The sequence below is a fragment of the Elgaria multicarinata genome, chromosome 12 (assembly GCF_023053635.1).
Source record: "Elgaria multicarinata webbii isolate HBS135686 ecotype San Diego chromosome 12, rElgMul1.1.pri, whole genome shotgun sequence".
NCBI classification, from domain to species: Eukaryota; Metazoa; Chordata; class Lepidosauria; order Squamata; family Anguidae; genus Elgaria; species Elgaria multicarinata.
The window spans coordinates 29,899,267-29,917,324 of NC_086182.1; the positions used below are offsets into that span (position 1 = coordinate 29,899,267).

General features: G+C 43.1%; 1 protein-coding gene across 4 annotated transcripts in view; it reads right to left on the minus strand.

Annotated features, from left to right (window-relative positions):
• GRAMD1B (GRAM domain containing 1B) overlaps positions 1-18,058 on the minus strand; it is a 150,842-nt gene that overhangs the window by 120,843 nt on the left and 11,941 nt on the right. For 3 of the 4 annotated variants that reach the window (XM_063139115.1, XM_063139117.1, XM_063139116.1), the window contains exon 2: positions 8,979-9,056. In XM_063139115.1, coding sequence (XP_062995185.1) covers positions 8,979-9,056 — 78 coding nt within the window. Of the gene's footprint in view, positions 1-8,978; positions 9,057-12,848; positions 12,882-18,058 lie in introns of those variants that run through there. The other variant, XM_063139118.1, reaches the window with a different exon arrangement.

Genomic DNA, 18,058 nt, shown 5'->3' on the forward strand with positions numbered 1-18,058 from the left:
TCTAGTTAAGGCCTGTGAGTTTTAAAACAAGAGAATATGAGGAAAAGTGGAATTCGGTAAAAGTACTACAACAACCAAATCCAGGCTGGTTCTGAACTTGACTACCGAAGCCTAGCAAGATTGGAAATTCTGATAGCTGTGATAATAGGTGAATCTGCAGTTTCTGTGCAACCAAGTAAGAATACCTCTTCTCCCAATTAAAAGGAGAATGGGAGGGGGCAATACGTCATATTTTGCTGGTCTGGGCAAAACAACACAAAGAAGTCATATGCACCACTTTCACTGTTTCATTTTCCCACCAGCCTCTTATGTGCGAATGCTGCAGTTTGTAGATGTAATAAATCAACCAGGAAGAGACAGAAATATATGAATCGAAGTTTTTCCTCAAATTACACGTTCTTTCTCTCCACCCCACCCCTCTCAATCCTCCGTCTGGAAACTGGGATGGAAAGACCTGTTAGAAGTTTTGTTTGATGGAAAGGAAAGACAATAATCAATTAGCATCTGACAACAAAGATAATGTGGCATTTAAAGTGATTTCTAGACCTACTTAAAAATGCCCCAAGGCTATAAGTAGAGGGAAACTCACCCATAATTTCCCCTTGCAACGTACATGAAAAGTGGGTAGTTTTTAAAAAGAATCACAGCTATCAGTCCGTGATGGCACTCCCAGCTGCTACAATGAAGATTGAAAAGTCTGAAGGATATGACCAAAGCTGAACAAATACAAAAGCAGTAAGCCAAGCAAAGAGGAGAGGTCATGTAACAGGAAAAGAACCTTGGGCTCTGGTCCAAGGAGAAGATGATAGAGGCACGGTGACATTAGCAGCTGCAAGAAAGGCAGAAATCCACCAGTGAGGCAGTTCCCATCACTGGACTTCCACGTGGGATTAGAAAGACTTTTCTAGCAGCCTGGGAGAAGCAGCCTGGGCTGCCTGAGCCCTAGTGACTATGCACCTAGTAGCTGGAAGAGTCCGAGCAGAAAAATAAAGCTAAGCAGTGCTGCCTGAGGATTCCCATGGTCAACCCAGGCATGGTCCCTTCATCACACGCTCAACTGCAATGCACATCCTAACCCTCGCACACACTCTGGTTTCTGTTGCACATGTTTAGAACACATTGCTCCCATTACTGAACAAAAAAACGAGTCACCATTGCCAACGACTTCGCCTTAACATTGTCCACTCCTTGTACTGGACAAAATGACTTTGCACAATGTTTCTGCTCTATCCTGGGAGCCTTCTATAGTTACCTTTGTCTCAGAATACCACCCGACTTGATGCTGTTCTATTTGCACAGTCGACAATATTTCACAAGCACTTGACGTCTGTACAATTGCCTCAGTCTGCAGCTTCTTGTTTTCTGTAGCTAGGCTCGGCATTTTTAGATTTATGCTAAGCAACATATATATTGAAAACCACCTGCAACAATAATTGGTTTTGTACCAGTAACTGAGTTTGCACAATAACCCACACTTCCCACCCCACACCCCCAGATGTTCTATTATTTCTAGAAAAATGGACAACGCACATACTAGAGGTACAACATTTCTGGAAATGTTGAAGCTATGGGGGCGGATAGTTCATTTTGGAGAGGGGAATTAATCTCTCCTAAGAAATGGAAATATATGAAATATTTACCTTCTTTTAAAAACCTAAACTTCCTTTCCTAGTTTTAAAAACTGTCTATTACTTGTCAGGCAAAATTGTATGGTTTCTATCTTTATGAAGTTCATAAAGTTTAAATGCCTTAAAAGTGATTCAAACAATAATGACAAATATACCTAGACTTAGTGATGGGGCTACAAAGACACATATCTAAGTGTAGCATAACTTTTATTATCATTTAGAAATGAAATAAAAGTTGAAAATAAAACCATCAACATGGAGTAAGCAAAAGGAAGGTTTTATTATCTGGGCTTCGAAAGAGCATCCCATTTTAGTATTAAGATGGGGAGCGAAAAGAGAAAAGAAAAAAAGAGAAGTAAATTTGATGGATGTATCAACTGTAATTAAAGAATTAGAGAGAAATGGAGTATGATTCTGTGAATCCAATGTATGAGATTCAGATAAGCCATAAGAAAGAATTGAATTTCATTAACATACTAATAGTAATTAAGAAGTTAGTTAGCATTTCTGGCATGAAGAGGGCCAAAAACATACTTTAACCTTATCCTTAAATGTTTATTTTATTGTATTTTAGTGTAGTTGTTTTGTGCATACCTTTGTTTGTATGATATGTGGTGTAAAGATTGTGTGTTCGTGATGCTTAAAAAATAATAAAAAAAAACACTCAAAAAGAAAGAAAAAAGAAAGAAAGAGCATCCCAGATTCAAAGCATTCTGCATCTGCCCTGCACATTTAAGAAGGCGCTAGGTTTGTATTTCTTGTATTTATTTATTTATTACATTTTTACACCACCCAATAGCCAAAGCTCTCTGGGCAGTTCACAAATAGGAAGCAACACCATCCAACACACCTTCCCTAACCTCATTGCCAACCTCTCTGTTGGATTTTACTCCTTGGGCTTAGGCATATGTAACGAGGATCCCCCCATTTTTTTTTCTTTTGACTGGCAGAACCCCATACTATATCTCATGGGCTTTTTTAAACACCCCTCAGTTTTAATTCCTTATCCATATTCACTTTGTTCTTGTTCTTTTAGATCCCTTGTGCTCCATTTTTTTTGAAGTCCCCAAAGACTTTTCATGATACACTGACCATTTCAACCGAATTTCATTTACACCATTCATTTACACCATACACAGTCTCCTGCAAAAAGATAAAGTCAGATCCTTCTTTATTTAACAATTGCTCTATTCTTCTCCTTTTCACCACTGCCCCTAGACCTTTAACATTAAGTGTTCCTCCTTTGGAACCTAGAGTAGGTATTCTGAGGCTGTGTGGGGCTAAACCAGTTTCTCTGGTGCAAGGTGTATGCGAACTGCAGTGATGGAGTGGCTCACTGGCGTTTCCTTACAACCGTTAAAAGCTGTCACTTCTCAGGGGAGTGGCGGTAGAGTTCCTCCCACCTCCATGCCGCTTCCCACATTTAAAATGAAAGCCATGATTAGAGCAGAGCTTTTAAAATCCAACATGTCCTATGTAGAGCAGACCCATTCAAATGAATGAAACTTAAGTTAGTCATCATTAACTTAAGTCCCATTCATTGCAATGGGTAAGTAGGACCTATGTTGGATTTTACACATGTGCACAACTAAAATTGCTCTTTGGATCCTGGCCAGGATGTAGAATTTAACATTATTGTGCAGAGAAAAAAGAAACTCATAACTTCAGAGGGATAGTATCCAGAAACTTCAATTGGTCCAAAATGTTTATGTCAGACTATTGGCAAGAATGAAACAGACAGAGCAAGCAACTCCACTCCTACTTCACCTGTGTTGGTTACCTAACCATTTCCTGGCTCAATTCAAGGTGTTGATTCTTACCTTTGGAGCTATAAAGAGCTTGAGACATAGAATCATAGAATAGTAGAGTTGGAAGGGGCCTATAAAGCCATCGAGTCCAACCCCCTGCTCAATGCAGGAATCCACCCTAAAGCATCCCTGACAGATGGTTGTCCAGCTGTCTCTTGAATGCCTCTTGCCCACAACCTCCCTAGGTAACTGGTTCCATTGTCATACTGCTCTAAAAGTCAGGAAGTTTTTCCTGATGTCCAGCTGGAATCTGGCTTCCTATCACTTGAGCCCGTTATTCCGTGTCCTGCACTCTGGGAGGATCGAGAAGAGATCCTGGCCCTCCTCTGTGTGACAACCTTTTAAGTGTTAGAAGAGTGCTATCATGTCTCCCCCTCAATCTCCTCTTCTCCAGGCTAAACATGCCCAGTTCTTTCAGTCTCTCTTCATAGGGCTTTGTTTCCAGACCCCTGATCATCCTGGTTGCCCTCCTCTGAACATGCTCCAGCTTGTCTGTGTGCTTCTTGAATTGTGGTGCTCAGAACTGGACACAGTACTCTAGATGAGGCGTAACCAGGGCTGAATAAAGAGGAAGCAGCACTTCAAGCGATTTGGAAGCTGTACTTCTATTAATGCAGCCCAAAATAGCATTGGCCTTTCTTGCAGCTATATCACAATGTTGGCTCATATTCAGCTTGTGGTCTACAACAATTCCAAGATCCCTCTCGTTTGTAGTATTGCTGAGCCAGGTATCCCCCATCTTGTAACTGTGCATTTGGTTTCTATTTCCTAGATGTAGAACTTGGCATTTATCCCTATTAAATTTCATTCTGATGTTTTCAGCCCAGCAGCCTGTCAAGATATCTTTGAAGTCTGTTTCTGTCTTCAAGGGTATTAGCTATCCCACCCAATTTTGTGTCATTTGCAAATTTGATAAACATTCCCTGCACCTCCTCATCCAAATCATTAATAAAGATGTTGAAGAGCACTGGGCCCAGGACTGAGCCCTGCGGTACCCCACTCGTTACCTCTCCCCAGTTTGAGAAGGTTCCGTAGATGAGCATTCTTTGAGTCTGATTCTGTAGCCAACTGTGAATCCACCTAATAGTTGTTCCATCTAGCCCACTTTTAGCAAAAGCTTTGCTGAAGTCAAGATATATTACATCCACAGCATTCCCACAGTCCACAAAGGAGGTTACCCGATCAAAAAATGAGATCAAATTAGTCTGACAAGATTTGTTCCTGACAAATCCATGTTGGCTTCTGTTAATCATGGCATTTTTTCAAGGTGCTTACAGATTGACTTCTTTATTATCTGATCCATAATTTTCCCAGGGATGGATGTCAGACTGACTGGTTTGTAGTTCCCAGGTTCCTCCTTTTTGCCCTTTTTGAAGATAAGGGCTTCTTAAAGCTCTCCTCTCATATGTACATCTCCATTCAGTATGACGAGGCTGCTATAGTAATTTATCATCCTAGTTGACTTATTTATTTATTAAATTTATATACTGACTCATAGCCGAAGCTCTCTGGGCGGTTCACAAAAGTTAAAAACAGTGAACATTAAAAATTATACAGAATTATTGTTTAACTCTGTGTTGTTGGCTACTTTGAGTTCCATTAGTGGACGCACATTGGAATAGAAATTTCTAAAATAATCACTCAGAAAGCCAACCTAACTATAACGTAATTGCAAAATAGCAATACATTTAAATTTTTCAGCAAGAGTGAATTCTTCCATTGCATGCAAACCAGCAGCATTGTCAGCTGAGCTGCAGATTAACCCACCATTACCTAGAGGTAACTCCTTGAGATTTGCTTCTGAGTCAACGTGTAAAGAATTGGGCACAAAGTGTCATACTAATTCTCGGAGGTGTGCTTTGGATGAATCCCAAATCAAATCGGGCCACTTCTGAGAGATTTGGGTCTGATATGAGTCCGGGTTTTTCCAAATCTGGCTTCTTCCAAAGTTTCGAGAGCAATTTGGAGAGATGCAGACTAGGGGTGTGATCCGCTCCGATTAGGAGCGTAGAAGCAGTAGCGGATTGGCCTGCTCCGCCTTACCCAGAGGCGGAGTAGGAGCGGACCGCGGACCCCCTAGAAGCAAGGTGAAGAGAAGCGCCCATTTTTCGGAGCTCCTAGTTCAGGCGGAGCGCTCCGGTCGCCATCTTGAAAACATTTCGCCATAGGATTGCATTGCGGCAAATAATCGCGCATAACTACGTTGTTTTTGAAGCTATCGTTCTAGAAATTCTTGTGCTCAGAGAGTCGTGGATGGGGGTCATTTTGAGACCACTCTCACCTCTCTGCATTGTCTGGGTCGCGTGCTATATTTTTTTGAAAATCGGGTCAACCGCGCGGCTCAAACGGCGTTTTCGGCTTTTCGCCCATAGGATTGCATTGAGGGAAAGAATCGGGGATAACTGGGGGAGTTTTAAGCTATCGTTCTGAAAATTCTTGTGCACAGAGAGTCGTGGATGGGGGTCATTTTGAGACCACTCTCACCTCTCTGCGTTGTCTGGGTCGCGTGCTATATTTTTGTGAAAATCGGGTCAACCGCGCGGCTCAAACGGCGTTTTCGGCTTTTCGCCCATAGGATTGCATTGAGGGAAAGAATCGGGGATAACTGGGGGGGGGTTTAAGCTATCGTTCTGAAAATTCTTGTGCACAGAGAGTCGTGGATGGGGGTCATTTTGAGACTACTCTCAACTTTCTGCGTCGTACGGGTCGCGCGCTAGAAGTTTTAAAAAAATCGGCGGGAAAAATACCTTTTTCAAAGGGCTGAGGGGCAGAGTCAGCTCCCGGTCATGATGATCCCAAAGTTGGAGGAGGGCATAGGCAAAACAGGTAACTTGGGATTCTGGGAAACTTCTCTTTCTTCATCTGAACGGGCTTTTCCCCGTGTTTTTTAACACAGTAGCCCCACCAAATGCACAAACACAACCTGAAATCATATACTAAGCCAAGAATAAGAGATAGAAACACAGCACTGCTCCCCACCCTAACCTTGGTGAACAACTGAATCGATGTGGTGCAAGGGGATGAGCTCCCCTAGGGCATCTCATCGTGGACGTGCCCCCACTCTCTCCTGCACTGGAAGGCCATTAGAGCCTTCCAAAGATAGTAAAACGGTGGAGCAATGCCTATCATGAGTTGAAGTGAATGCTCACTTTTCAGTGGTGGAGCAATGCCTGTTATGAGTTGAAGTGAGCGTTTTACTTCTTCTCAGAGCTGTTGGTGGCTGTCTTGAACTGGCAGCTACTTCCCCCTCCCCCGGGCACGTCCCCCTATTGCTGGTAAAAGACAGATATAGCCTTTTTAAAAAAATTATTCTTGCTGTTTATTGAGCAACACTGCTGCTTTTAATTCCACCCCTCCTTTGTTTATTTATTGATTGATTCCATTTTATATGCATTACTGGCTTATCCTTGGCTCACTTCCTTATGCCCCCAGAAATGCCAGCTGCATGCCTGCCTGCCTTCCCTCCCTCCTCCCCTGCCCACCTCGCAGGGATGTTGTATGTGGGGTGCCCGATTTTCAAAAATTCGCCAAAAATCAGGGGATGATGGGATTGCTTTGAAACTTGGCATGCGTGTGTATATCCCCATGAGGTGTCATGGTGCCAAACATGAGGTTTCTAACTTGAACAGAAAAAAAGTTGTATAATTTTTTAGCTTTCAATGCAAGCCTATGGGGGGGGAAACGGAGCTCCGGATCCGGATCCGGAGCTCCGAGCGGAGCGGAGCGGAAGTGGGCGGAGCGGGGGCGGGGTGGAGCGGCCCGATCCGGAAAATGGCGGATCTGCAAGTGAAGCGGAGCGGGGGGTCCGTGCACACCCCTAATGCAGACACATGGAAATCATCTCTGCAAAAAACAGATAGATTTTCACGGAAAATGTCAGGGAGGGGAGAGGGCCATGCAACCTTGTGACTGACAGATCTAGCATCCACCCAGGGCTCTCCTTCTCTCACCTTCAATATAGCCCTTTTGGGAGAGATGTAAAAAGAACTTACTAGAAGCTGTTCCTGTGTTTCCGCTGCATTGTGTGAATGTGTGACTGACAGCAACAGTGTTCAGGGCTCCCAGCAATGGCTTAAGATGCACTGCAGCCTGTTCAGTGAGGGGCTACTGCTGTCACCAACTCCTCATCTAGGTTTGTGGAATTCCACAAGCTCCCCTAGCACTTTCTCTTGGGCTGCCAGTACAGGGGGCACAGGCCAGTCTCTAACAGGCTGGTCTTCCAAGGGCCCAGGCCAGGCAAGCGAATCCAGAAGAATGTTGCTATGTTTCCCCGTCGGGATTTTAAAACAGCACCCAGTCTTTACGAGGCATTCAAGCAGTGGCAGCTGTTGGTTGTGATTTCAATGGAGCTGTGAATCCACCCTGGGTTTCAATCAGAACCTGTCAGAACTCTAAAGGAGCTATCCAAGGTCCTGATCCTGATCCCAAAACACTTCTGGAGGCAAGTTTCAGCTCCTGGACCACCAGTTGTTGATCCCTTGCTTAGCCAAACACAAGGGACACGAGACAATGATCTCAATTTTCACTCTACATACCTCTTATACGAACCTCCAAATTAGATTACTGCTATGCCCTCTACGTGGGGCAGCCTTTGAAGACGGTTCGGAAGCTGCAGGTTGTGCAAAATGCAGCAGCCAGACTGATAACTGGAACCAGAAGCTTTGAACATATAACACCGATTCTGGCCCACTTGCATTGGCTGCCTATACATTTCCGAGCCCAATTCAAGGTGCTGGTTTTAACCTATAAAGACTTACATGGCTTGGGACCACAATACCTGATGGAACGCCTCTCCCAACATGAACCTACCCATACACTGCACTCAACATCTAAGGCCCTCCTCTGAGTGCCTACTCTGAGGGAAGCTCAGAGGATGACAAAAAGGAAGAGGGCCTTTTCAGTGGTGGCTCCCCAATTTTGGAATGATCTCCCCGACGAGGCTCGCCTGGCACCAACACTGTTATCTTTCAGGCGCCAGGTCAAGTCTTTTCTCTTCTCCCAGGCATTTAACAGCATTTAATAACATATGCTGAGTTTGTTTGTTTTTAACGGAACCGTAAACTGTTGTTTTTAAATGGATGCTGTTGTTTTTATGCTTTTGATGGTTTTAAATTTCGTATACTTTTTAATGTTCACTGTTTTTTTACCTTTTGTAAACCGCCCAGAGAGCTTCAGCTATGGGGTGGTACGTAAATGTAATAAATAAATAAATAAATACAACATATGACGCTTCTGCTATCATAAGAAAGAGCCCTGTTGGATCAAACGGAAGGTCCATCAGAGCAGATATCCTCCTTCTCAGCCATCTAGGAAGCCCACAAGCAGACGTGAAGGCAATACTGCATCAAACGTCCAATTATACTAATTGGAAGCACCTCTCCTAGGTGATAGGAAGAGGTCTCTCCCAGTTTGTTACTTGAAATTTCCTCCACTGGACGTGGCAGGGATTGAACCTGGGGCCTTCTGAATACCAAGCACGTGCTCTCGGCTTCAGCCCTTTCTTTACACTGAGCAGATGCTACCATTTCCCCCAGTAACCTACCTGTCATCACGTATTCGGGGGCTCAAGAATTGGGATGCATCATCATCATGACTGCTCTGTTGGCTGCTCTGTTGGCTGCTGTAGAAACAAGCAAAATACGGGGCACAAGTGATTAGGGCTTCCAGTGGTACCAGCTGCTTCAAACTACAACAGTCTGAAGTGACATCACTCTAGGGGTATTTAGCACATTAAAGTTGTTTGATAGGGGATGAAAAAAATCTTCATTTTTATTTATGAATTTCCATTTTTCCATTATTATATTATTCAAGCCTTACCACAATATATCCCAGGAGTTTAAACATTGCCACCTCAATATTAATTGCACTGGATTGGGTTTCCATTCTAAAACTGAACAGTCAGTTCTAGGGATAGCATCCAGCCTCCCATATAACCCTGGCATTAGGGCTTGGCTCCAAAATCAGGATTGGAATGGGTGCTCATTTTGTCATGAAAGCCAACTCATAAAATAAGCCATACTACAACATACTTCAGCGATCCATCCATATTAGCTTAATTCAATTGATAACAAGTCTTCAGCCTTCCCCAGCCTGATGAACTTTCGTTGTGTTTTACTACAACTCCCAGAATCCCCCACTCAGCCATATTCTGAGGGGGGTGGGTCAGAGGATGGCATCAAGGGAGAAGGCATTCTCGGTGGTGGCCGCCCAATTGTAGAATGCTCACCCTAGTGAGATCCAACTACCACCAACGTTGTCATCTTTTCAGCATCAAATCAAGACTTCCTGACTGTTAGAGCACTATGACAATGGAATCAGTTACCTAGGGAGGTTGTGGGCTCTCCCACATTAGAGGCCTTCAAGAGGCAGCTGGACAATCATTTGTCAGGGATGCTTTCAGGTGGATTTCTGCATTGAGCAGGGGGTTGGACTCGATGGCCTTCTAGGCCCCTTCCAACTCTACTATTCTATGATTCTATACTCCCAGGTATTTGACAACATACGACAGAGCTTTTTCATGTTAGTGGGTTGTTGTTTTTATGGATCCTGGTAGTTTTATCATTAATTGTTTCTAACTGTTTCAAATTGTTCTAAATCTCTCTATTGCTGCTTGGTTTTACCCTGGTTGTGCTTTTATATAGTATTTTTTTATTGTGCTTTTATACTGTTGTTTGCTTTATACTTTGATTTATGTCTGGTGGTTTTATCTTTTGGGAACTGCCCAGAGAGCTTTGGCTATTGGGCAGTATAGAAATGCAATAAATGAATAAATGAATAAAAAAAAATTCTTTGTTAAACATTTTCTATTATGTTTTACCATGTTGGGAACTGCCCAGAGAGCTTTGACTATTGGGCATATAGACATGTAATTTATTTATTTATTTATTTATTACATTTCTATACCGCCCAATAGCCGGAGCTCTCTGGGCGGTTCACAAAAATTAAAACCATTCAAAGTATAAAACAACAGTATAAAACCATAATATAAAATACAATATAAAAGGAATGTAAGGAATGAATGGATGCTGGATGAGGGATTCTGGGATTTTAGTCCAACACAACTCTTCACCAACTTCCCCCAAATGAGATGTACAGGAATTCTGAGGCCTATTCACAAAGAGAAAGCGGCACATGAAACAGTGATAGCCATAAACACTTAGAAAAGCCATGTCCTACCTAAATAATGATGTTTTAAATTATCATTTTGCATTGACTCTGGATACTTCCTACAGGCACCTAACTCAGCCTCTCCTCTCTAGGAATCGCTCCACCAAAAAACATTCCGGCTATTGGGCGGTATAGAAATGTAATAAATAAATAAATAAATAAATAAATTCCTGAAATGCTAGAACAAAAAAAGCAACAACATTGTATTGAACGATCTCAATGTTATGCAGCTGAATTCGTCCAGTTCCTGCAAACCACCATTTGCTGTTGTCCATATGACATGGCTTATTCCATTTATTTTCTAAACACTTAATGTTTGATAGAGAATCTATGAAATCCAGATGGGTCTCTTAAAAATAAATAAATGTTGATCTGGATGCAGCTTTTATTCAGAAGTTACATCCTCTGTCCACAAGGTGTCAGAGTTTGTTTTTCAATTGCTAATGTGTTATGCACAGATGTATCTTTATGTGAGGCAAAGGCCTCCTGTTACACAGTTAGAGGGAATTCTATTGGCCTTATGTCCTCCTTCCCATTGCTCTTCATTTCCTACCAGCTGCCAAGTACTACATCTGGCTTCTTGTTGGGATATAGTCTGAGGTGTAAATAAATAAATAAATCCGAAAACAAAAGAAAAGCTCTGAGTAGACAGGCTTTCGGCCGATAAGACGAGTTGCAAACTGGTTTCATCAGTTCTAACAGGTTGCTTTTATTTATTTTATTGATGCTTACGTACTTGTTATGGTTTACACTTTTAGTTTTATTGTATTTATATATTATCTACGTTTACCACCAAAGCACCATTTAGCGGAAAGGTGGTTTAGCAAACAAATGTAACAAACACCCACATCCATACATAAAGTCCTTAAATCTGTTGCAAGGAGACAAAGTCCGTGACAAAGTCAAAATGGTAAATCTAAAATGAAGCGCGCGCACACACACACACACATTCAGTGGAAGTTGGTGGCTCCGAAGTTAGTGGAACGGTGAATCCACTCTGGGGTTTGGTCAGAACCTGTCAAAACTCTTCAGCACTATTTATTTATTCATAGCATCTATCTATCTATCCATCCATCCATCCATCCATCCATCTATCTATCTATCTATCTCTGCACCTTGGAGAGCTTCTTTAGAGTTCTGACTGAAACCCGGAGCAGATTCATTGCTTCAGTGGCATTGGAGACACCAGCCATTTAAATCTGCACCCACCATTTAAATCTCCTTTGCAGGCAGGAGCAGAAGGAATACATGGAAATGGTTCTGAAAACTGGCAAACTGAATGTTGCAAGTGAGAAGCACGGGTAGAGACCATCTTCCCTGCACTAGACAGAAGAGATGGTGAATGGGGGAAGTTGCCCCTCCACCACAGATAAGGTCTAAGTTATCTTCTTTGCCATCCACTCCATTGATATGGGTATTTCCTGTTTCCAGACTGTCCTGTTTCCACTCTCCATTGGACTTCTGTGGAATGTTTACAGTGAGCCAGAGAGGAAATTTAAGAGGAGCCGCATAGGAGAGCCAGTGTGGTGTAGATGCTAAAGTGTCGGACTGGGAGTTGGGAGATCCGGGTTCTAGTCCCCACTTGGCCATGGAAATCCACTGGATGACTGTGGGCCAGTCACAAACTCTCAGCCCAACCTACCTCACAGGGTTGTTGTTGTGAGGATAAAAAGGAGAAGAGGAGGAGGATTATGTACACTGCCTTGGGTTCCTTGGAGGAAAAAAAGTGGGATATATATGCAATAATACATAGGAGGTAGCTACATCTTAAAGGAGCAGTATGGAAGATGCTCCCGCTCACTTCTGTATTACAGGAATATGTAGACACTCACAGGCAAAGCAAGAATGCCTTCTAGCTTCACACAATGCATGGTGATTTATTTCTCTCTTTTTCCTTTGTACATGTTTTCTCTCTCTTCTCTTTTGTACATATGGAGATTCTCTCTGCCTCCATCCTACACATTCTTTTGTCATTTAGTTCTTGGAAGAAAAAATGGAACCCAGGATTTCCTAAATTACGAAAAGTATGCTAAGGCTACAATCTTATACACACTTACTTAAGAGGAAGCCCCATTGAACATAATGGGGCTTAATTCCCAGTAAGTATGCCAGGGATTATAATGCAGAGATGAAGATGATTTGTAGATTGCAGAATGGCCGTACCTGCCTTATGGCATTATCTTATCGATCTAAATGACCTGCAGTGCATAGATCAGAAAGCACTATCGATCAAGAGGACTCTTACCTCATTCCTTCAAAGCTCAGTGGAATGAACGACCTGCAAGCACCTACTAGCTTGGTCAGCGGAGGCTAGATTCTGACCAATGGGCTCGTGATTTCTGCACCGATTCCATCTCACTTAGGTGACAAATCTATCAACTGTCTCCTCCTGCGGTCACAAGCCAACTCATGTTCTGCAGACCACTTTAAGAGATGCACAAGTTGCAGAAAGTGTAAGTAAAAATTAACCAACTCCATGTAACTATTAAACCTTCCAAACAGCATTTCTTACTCAACCTTCCCCTTTCTCTTGAGTTGGTGGCAGTCAAGGATCACACTCACATCAAAGTTCACTCCGCTCACTAGGTGAAAGGGGACTGTCACCATGATGGGATCGTATGGATATGACACCAGGTGCGAATCTGGCTCTAGTTGCTGTTCCGAGATTCAGGGCTCATCTACACCAAGCAGGATGTTCCATTATGAAAGAGGTATATAAAAGGCAGGAGCCACACTACTGCTTTATAGCGGTATTGAAGTACACTGACAACTGTTGGGACCCATTGACACATACCATATACCGCTTTCATAGTGCTACATCCTGCTTGGTGTAGATGAGCCCTCAGTTCAACTGAGGCCATTAGAGAACAAAACTTAGGGTATCTCTACATTAAGGAGAAACCCCACACTCTTACCAGGGTTTCTTCTTCTGGAGTCTTTCCGCATTCACGACTGATGCCTTTAGACAGTGGCCATGTGATTTTTAATTGAAAACTTCCCTCTCGGCAATGCTATTAAGTTCAATGAGACAATGCCAACTTATAACACACCAGCTTTACATACAATTGTTAGTGATTATACTGCACTATCTCTGTTTTGCTTGTCTTTTAAAGCGAGATTACAGGAGGAAAGTGCAGGAGACATCCCAGAAGTTGACAGAGTCATGTAAAGGACCTGCAAACTTCCATGACAAGGGATTAACAAGCATGCAATAAATTGCGCATGTAGATAAGCTCACAGACCTGTCCCCTTTCCTCTCATTGGATGTTGTTGTCACAGTCATAGACACTGAGACAAATGCATAGTTTTAAACAAACTACTGCTACTTCTACTGAAACTAGAAGAATAGAAGCTCAATGCATACATACCTCTCCCAATGCTTACTCTTAATCCTTACCTACCCAAGGCTCTTCCTTGAAGATGAATTTTTTGGAACTCTAGTTCACAGAGCCTTATGAACATAAATTTAAGACTGTGAAGAAGTATATGTTCCATCTACCTTTAAAGTCTTTGGCCAAGACTGGCTTATTGACAGTAGAAAGCATTGATTGGATGTATAAACCAAACTAACTTCTTTTTGTTTCTAATTTTTGCATACTTTAAGAGTAAATGATTCTGGAGTAGAATCACTTCCCTGCATTGGAATATACAAATCCAGACACATACATTGCCTCCTCCCTTTGCATACCAATTCCATCTTGGAGGCGGAGGACAATAAAAGAACAGATGATGATTACTGCTAAGCAACAGGGAGTGTGATTTTTGTACTGCAATTCAATTACAGACACACACAATGTTATTCACATGAGATGAAAAATTGTGCTCATATCGCAGGGGAGGTTTTGAGCCCGTAAATCTGAAAATAATGTTATTGTGTGAAATTTGCTATAAAATTGCTTCCCCCCCCCCCCCAGCCATGGGCCGACTGACTTCAATGTGATATATGTGGGGGAATTCTAGACCACTGAGGCATATGCTCTCCCTCTCTCTTAGAATCAGTGAATAGTTGAGTTGGAAGAGGCCTACAAGGCCATCAAGTCCAACCCCCTGCTCAGTGCAGGAATCCACCTTAAAGCATCCCTGACAGATGGTTGTCCAGCTGCCTCTTGAATGTCTCTAGTGTGGGAGAACCCCTGACCTCCCTATGCCATTGGTTCCATTGCCATACTGCGCTAACAGTCAGGAAGTTTTTCCTGACGTCCAGCTGGAATCTGGCTCCCTGTAACTTGAGCCCGTTATTGCATGTCCTGCACTCTAGGATGATCGAGAAGAGATCCTGGCCCTCCTCTGTGTGACAACCTTTTAAGTATTTGAAGAGTGCTCTCATAGGGTGACCATATTTGGGAAACCAAAAAAGAGGACACCTAGTGTGTGTGGGGGGGAAGCAGCTTTCTGAGTCCTGCAGAAAGTACGTTATTCCCCCGCCACCTTAAAGAACCCGATTGGAGTGGAGGAGGGGAAAGGATTTCATTCTGCACCACCACCATCCACTCCAATTGGGGCCTTTTCTATAATGTCCACGAATGACCCACTTTCCCCTTTAAGACCTCAATTGGAGCTCCGGGTGGGGGAATGATGTGCCTCAAGAAAGCATGTCACTCCCTCCTGCCATGCTAATGGCAGCCTTAAAGAGGAAGGTGTGTCATTCCAGGACATTATTGAAAATGATAGAAAATCCACCCTGACACCATGGAAAGAACAAAAACCAGGACAAATCCGGGGAAATCCTGACAGTTGGTCACCCTAGCTCTCATGTCTCCCCTCAGTCTTCTCTTCTCAAGGCTAAACATGCCCAGTTCTTTCAGTCTCATCTCATAGGGCTTTGATTTCAGACCCCTGATCATCCTCGTTGCCCTCCTCTGAACCCCCTCCAGCTTGTCTGCATCCCTCTTGAAGTGTGGTGTCCAGAACTGGACACAATACTCAAGATGAGGCCTAACCAGTGTCAAATAGAGGGGAACCAGTACCTCACGCAATCTGGAAGCTATACTTCTATTAATGCAGCTCTTAAAACATTTATTCAAATGTTTTATTTAGTAATTTAGATCTTTAAGATCGCTCCGTCCTCATGACTAGGAACCAAATATTATAAAATAGGTGGAAGGCATGACACAGGCATAAACACACACACAGAGGACTAATCCCAACCATCAGAAGCCAGTCCTAGCACAAATGTCTTACAAAGCTTTAGCTAGACCTAAGGTTTATCCCGGGATTATCCTGGGGTCATCCCTGCCCACTCCTGAGATACCCTGTGTGTCATTTACATGAACAGGGATGACCTCGGGACGATCCCGGGATAAATCTTAGATCTAGCTAAGGCCCAACACTTCAAAAAGCTGCTTACACATGGGCTTTTGCAAAGCTCGAAGTCAAAGGGGAGTTTCATAAATATTCAAAAGCTGCTCACAGTCCATATGTGTTCAACTTGATCTTACAAAGCCCACAGGGATATGCAAGGGAGGAAGCAGCTTCACAAGTAGGATGTTGTTAATGGCTCTACGTAGCACTCAGCCAGATAAGTCTTGCTTTGTAAGTCAGAGCCACCACCTTGAATTGTGATGAAGACAGAGGCCATAGCTAGACCTAAGGTTTATCCCAGGATTGTCCTGGGGTCAAACCTGTTCATCTAAGTGCCACACAGGGCATCCAGCACTCAGGCAGGGACGAACCCAGGATGATCCTGGGATAAACCTTAGGTCTAGCTACGGCCAGAGACAGACTGTGAGGTGGTGTGGTCATAATGCAGGAAAACGTTTAAAAAATTCTCTATTTCCATTGTTTAGATGCATTCAGGTTAAAATACAAATACACAAGGCTTCAATTTCTTTAGTTTAGCTAACACAGTCAATCAGCTGAGCTCTTGGACGCATGGCCATTAGGAGAAAAAATAGTCACCTCTTCAGTGATATGGGACCTTATTGGATAGACGATTGATTACCAATCTTTCATCTGGATGCCCTGGGAAGTTAGCCCAAAGAGGATAAATTATACAACATCTCAAATCAGAGTGAAAATTACAGTGTGAGAGTACATGTGTCAGAGTTTCAGGGAGTCCTGCCTTAAGTGGACACAATCTGCTTTGAAGTGGAATTTCCAAAAAATCTGCCCTGAAGTACCTCTTGCAAGTACAAATGCTCAGCAAACTTGTATGGTTATGCCAGGGTCCTATGAAAACATCTCTCTCTTCCTCCTTTTCTGATTCTCATTCAAGCGAATGGCCTTTGACCATATTATCTCACCGGTTGAGAGGCACAGCTCCGGCCCCAACCAGTTTCCCCTCTTTTGGCTTGTTCCTTGACCAGCCTCAGCCAGTTTGATTTATTTTTGAAGATGTATGTCCTGCCTTGTAATTGAATAACTCTCAAGGCAACTCATAACGTATTGCAAAAATAGAAAACAAAACTTTTAAACCCATACATATGCACGCACCACCTGGCCTGTGGATGGGGCTGGGGTGTGCATGCTTTTACTTCTGCATTTCCAGAGCAACTGGCAGTAGGGGCAGCAGAGTGTTCTTTCTGGTCCAGAGAGAGGAAACCAACTTCTTTTCAAACCTGTAATAGGAGCCAGAATCCTCTTCGATTATCACAAGGTTCGTCCTGGGAGGTAAGAGGTACAACCTCTCAGTAGAACATGGGCCATGGCTAGACCAGGTTATCTGAAGGAACCCTTCCTCCCATATGTACCTGCCCAGACCCTAAGGTCATCCTCAGGGGTCCTTCTCCGTGAGCCCCTGCCAAAGGAAGTGAGGCAGGTGGCTACCAGGAGGAGGGCCTTCTCTGCTGTGGCACCCCGGCTGTGGAATGAGCTCCCAAAGGAGGTTCGTTTGGCACCTACGTTATATGCTTTCAGACGCCAGGTGAAGACCTTTTTTATTCTCCCAACATTTTAACAATCTATAAATACAGATTTTAAATTTGTAATTTTGCATTGCTGCTGTTTTTATCTGGTTGAGCTTTTATATTGTATTTTATATTATGGTTTTATACTGTTGTTTTATACTTTGAATGGTTTTAATTTTTGTGAACCGCCCAGAGAGCTCCGGCTATTGGGAGGTATAGAAATATAATAAATAAATAAATAAATAAATATCCTGGGATCGTCCTGGGATCATCCCTGTACATCCAAATGACACACAGGGGATACCGGGAGCAGGCAGAAGCGACCCCTCCATTTGCCTGGGATAATCCTTAGGTCTAGCTAAGGCCTTAGTCCCCAAGTCAATGGATGGGGCTAAACAGTGATAAATAAAGTCACCTTGCATGAAAGACACTAAGGCTGCAGCTAGACCTAAGGTTTATCCCAGGATCATCCCGGGTTTATCCCTGCCTGAGCGCTGGATGCCCTGTGTGGCACTTAGATGAACAGGTTTGACCCCAGGACAATCCTGGGATAAACCTTAGGTCTAGCTACGGCCTAAAAAACAACCATTGGGCTTATCTGCATGGTTGG